The sequence below is a fragment of the Pteropus vampyrus genome, unplaced genomic scaffold (assembly GCF_000151845.1).
Source record: "Pteropus vampyrus isolate Shadow unplaced genomic scaffold, Pvam_2.0 Scaffold48, whole genome shotgun sequence".
NCBI lineage: Eukaryota > Metazoa > Chordata > Mammalia > Chiroptera > Pteropodidae > Pteropus > Pteropus vampyrus.
In genome coordinates this window covers 6,792,333-6,796,410 of record NW_011888829.1, presented here as the reverse complement: position 1 = coordinate 6,796,410, position 4,078 = coordinate 6,792,333, and the positions used below count along the sequence as shown (strand labels likewise).

Sequence of the window (4,078 nt, the reverse complement as noted above, 5' to 3'; positions counted from 1 at the left end):
GATTTGGTTTAGGACCCACAGATGGTAAGTGGCAGAAAGTGGCAGAGCCACTGAACAATCTGAACACAGATGCACCTTATTCCAGAGCCTGTATTCTTAAGCATTTTGCTAAAGTCTCTCTAAGAAAATAAAAATTCTACATGACAAAAGATATATTCAAATGACATCACGGAAGCCTTAGCATTTTCTCCTTTATCTATTCCTGGAAAGGCCTTTTCGTTTTGCTCCAGAGTGAATACTAATTTCCAACTTACCAAAATCCAGGGTTGGACTACCCAGCCTCTGATAAAAATGAGTTACACTTAGGCAGTTTTAATGAAATTGGAAAAACACTCAGGGTTGGTTGGTTGTTGTTGTTTTCCCCTTTTGTAACATTTTTATAGATGGCAGGGTCAGAAGTTTCTAACCAAGGTTTTCTAAACAAGTTCTCGCCCCAGTATCCCAAAGAAAGGAAGGTTCGTGCAGTGTAAAGATCTCCCTGAATCCTACCTCCCTAAGGGGTGAGTTCGAAGCATCACTTGCTTAGCTGAGGCTCTGCAAAGTGCTTTGGAGCTTTTCAGAGGAGAGGTACAGCACGAATGCAAAGCAATGACAATATAAATCAACTCAATTCCCGTAAGCACAACCATGTAACCTAGAGAAAGAAATACACAAGGCCCCAGGCTACAATGCCAGTCTTTGTCAGAAAATATATTTATTATTGATAGTCACTGAAGTAAAGATGTCAGTATTCGTGATAGAGAAGCGGTTATATAAGCCAAGGTTGCCTTTCTGTTGATAAAAAAAATGCCTTATTTCACTTGCAATCATAAACATTATTCCAGTAAAAGAGGTACATTTTCTTTCCTTTTTTTGTCTTCTTACTTACATGATCACCATAATAAGTTAAAATGAAATAGCTCTTATCTAGTCAAGGGAGAAAAGAAAACGAGAGAGAAACCCAACATGCCACAGCCTGGACAGTCCCACTCAGCACTGCTGGCCCGAGACTAAGGTGTTTCGCCCTCTCCTCTCCCCACTCGGTAACCTTATCCCCCGGCCCCGACCCCCAGGCTTTGCTGGAAGGGAGGTTCACCAAATGATGGAGCTTGGTGAGAAGAGGACGCTGAATAGAAAGAACGCAAGGTGGAGAGGGCTGCCTTTGTTTCTGTCATCGTACGTGGGGTTTATTAACACTGCAGTGCGCCCTTCGTGGCTGATCCCTGATCTCAGCCTTGGCTTCTCACATCGTTGTTGTCGGACGTGGGATAAGGTTCTGTTGGATCTGCTCCCTGGCGCTTCTCGTCTGTGTTCTTCTTCTCTTTAAACTGGTTACTTTCTAACTAGGAAAAAAAATGTTCCACCTCTGGAATCAACGTTGAAGGAGTTCTGCGTGTTCTAAAAGCTGATTTTATCCTCCCTTCTCAAGCTTGCTCTGCAAGAGAAATAGAAATCGTTAAGTTTTACCACCAGAAGGAGGGGACCAAGAAATGGCAGTAACAATCTAGTACTATGTGTTTTGTTTTTTCAAAGATCTTCTTCAAAAACGCACAAAGCAAGGCATATGCTTTATGGTCTCAAACTATTATTGTCTTTAGTGGGCACCACTGCTAATCACGTATAATCTCTGAATGACCCCTCACCCTCACCCACCATACCAAGCTGAACCTGAAGAGGAAGTATGGCCTGGATCACGGGGTGGGGGTGGGGGGCAAGCGGGGAGTGTGTGTGCCGTCTCGCCACCCTGGACATTTGGAAATGCATGGAAGCATCTGGTGGCCATAGGGACCAGGGCAAAGCCTCTGCCAAGGTGGCAGGGTGGGGGTGGGGTGAGATGGAGGTAAAACCCAAAAGCTCTGAGAGGGGATCTCTCAACTGAAGACACGATTCTCTCCCAGAGAGAAAACCTCTGCTCGCCCTAGGCAGAACACAGGTGTTCATGAGCTCCTGACGCTGGGCAGAGAGATACACAGGTAAGTATCTATTCCCAAATTGCAGAAACGGCCCCCACCTTCTATCTATTTATTTTTGTGGGTGGAGGTGGAGAGCAGTAGACAGGAAGGATTCTTTTTTTCCAGTTTTACTGAGAAGGAATTGACCTACATCACTGTGTAAGGTTTAACAAGTACAGCATAATGGTTTGATTTATATATATATATTGATTACATTGATATATATTGATTACACTGATATATATTTATATATATATGATTACAGTAGGTTTGGTTGACATCCATCCTCTCGTACAGATACAATAAAATTTCTCCTTGTGATGAGAACTCTTAGGATCTACTCTATTAACAACTTTCCCACATACAGCGGTGTTAAACAGTCATCACGTCATACATTACATCTTTAGTACTTATTACTCTGTAACTAGAAGTTTGTACCTTCCTCCATTTCCCTCTCTCCCTACCTCCCGCTTCTGGTAAACACAAATCTGATCTCTTTTTCTATGAGTTTAGTCTGCTTTGTTTAAGATTCCACGTATAACTGAGATTATACAGTACTTATCTTTCTCTGTCTGACTTATTTCACTTAGCGTAATGCGTTTGAGGTCCATTCATCTCACAAATCGTAGGATCTAGTTTTCTATGGAATAATAAGCTAGTGTGTGTGTGTGTGTGTGTGTGTGTGTGTGTGTGTGTGTGTGTGTGTGTGTGTGTGTGTGTAGACCACAACTTCTTTATTCATCCATCCACCAATGGACACTTAGGTTGTTGGCTATTGTAAATAATACTGCTGTGAACATTGAGGATGCAGATATCTTTGAGTTAGTGCTTTTGTTTCCTTTGGATATATTCCCAGAAGTGAAATTGCTGGATCAGATGGTAGTTCTATTTTTACTTTTTTGAGGAAACTTCATACTGTTTTTCATAGTGGCTGTACCAATTTACATTCCCACCAACAGTGCACAAGGGTTCCCTTTTCTCCACATATATGCCAGCAGTTATTATCTCTTGTCTTTTTGATGATGGCCATTCTAATAGGCACGAGGTAATATCTCATCGTGCTTTTAATGTGCATTTCCCTAATGACTAGTGGTGCTGAGCATCTTTTCATGTACCTCTTGGCCATGCAGATATCTTCTTTGGAAAAATGTCCATGCAGGTCCTTCGCTAATTTTTTTACTGGATTTTTTTAAACATGTTGTAGAGTTCCTTATATATTTTTGGATATTAACCTCTTATCAGATATATGGTTTGCAAATAGTTTTTCCCATTCTGTAGGCTGTCTTTTCACTTTGTTGATGGTTCCTTTTGCTATGCAGAAGCTTTTTAGATTGATATAGTTCCATGTGTTTATTTTTGATTTTGTTATGTTTTAGCTATGATTCCCTCCTCCCCTCCCCCCCAAAGCCATTACCAAGACCAATGTCAAGGAGCTTTTTTTCTAAGTTTTCTTCTAGGAGTTTCGTGCTTTCAGGTCTTATATTTAAGTCTTCAGTTCATTTCAAGTTAACTTTTGTGAGTGGTGTAAGACAGGCATCAAGCTTCATTATTTTAAATGGATATATCGAATTTTCCCACTATCATTTATTGAAGAGACTTCTTTCTCCACTGAATATTCTTAGATCACTTGTGAAATATTAGCTGACTGTACTGGGTTTATTTCTGGGCTCTCAACTCAGTTCCATTGGTCTGTTTTTATGCCAGCACCATACTGTTTTAATTACCATAGCTTTATAGTATAACTTAAAATCAGGAAATATGATGCCTCCTGCTTTGTTCATCTTTCTCAGGATTTCTTTAGATATTTGGGGTATTTTGTGGTTCCATATAAATTTTAGAAGTGGTTTTTCAATTTCTGTAAAAAGTGCCATTGGAATCTTGATAGAACTTGCATCAAATCTATAGCTTATAGATAGTATGGAAATTTTAACAATATTACTTCCAATACATGTAGGTGGGATATCTGTTCATTTATTTGTATCTTCTTTGATTTCTTTCATCAGCGTTTTGTAGTTTCCATCATAGACATCTTTTATCTCCTTAGTTAAATTTATTCCTAAGTATTTTATTGTTTTTGATGCTATTATAAATGGGATCAATTTCCTTTTCAGAAAATTCATTGTTAGTGTATAGAAATGTTACTGATT

The 4,078-nt window shown here is 39.6% G+C and overlaps 1 protein-coding gene across 1 annotated transcript in view; it reads right to left on the bottom strand.

The window, feature by feature from the left end:
- Positions 1–664: 664 nt before the first annotated feature.
- CHCHD3 (coiled-coil-helix-coiled-coil-helix domain containing 3) overlaps positions 665–4,078 on the bottom strand; it is a 276,934-nt gene continuing 273,520 nt past the window's right edge. The window contains exon 8 of the mRNA XM_011359541.2: positions 665–1,414. Within this exon, the coding sequence (XP_011357843.1) occupies positions 1,391–1,414 (24 nt within the window). The 3' untranslated portion in view covers positions 665–1,390. The remainder of the gene's footprint in view (positions 1,415–4,078) is intronic.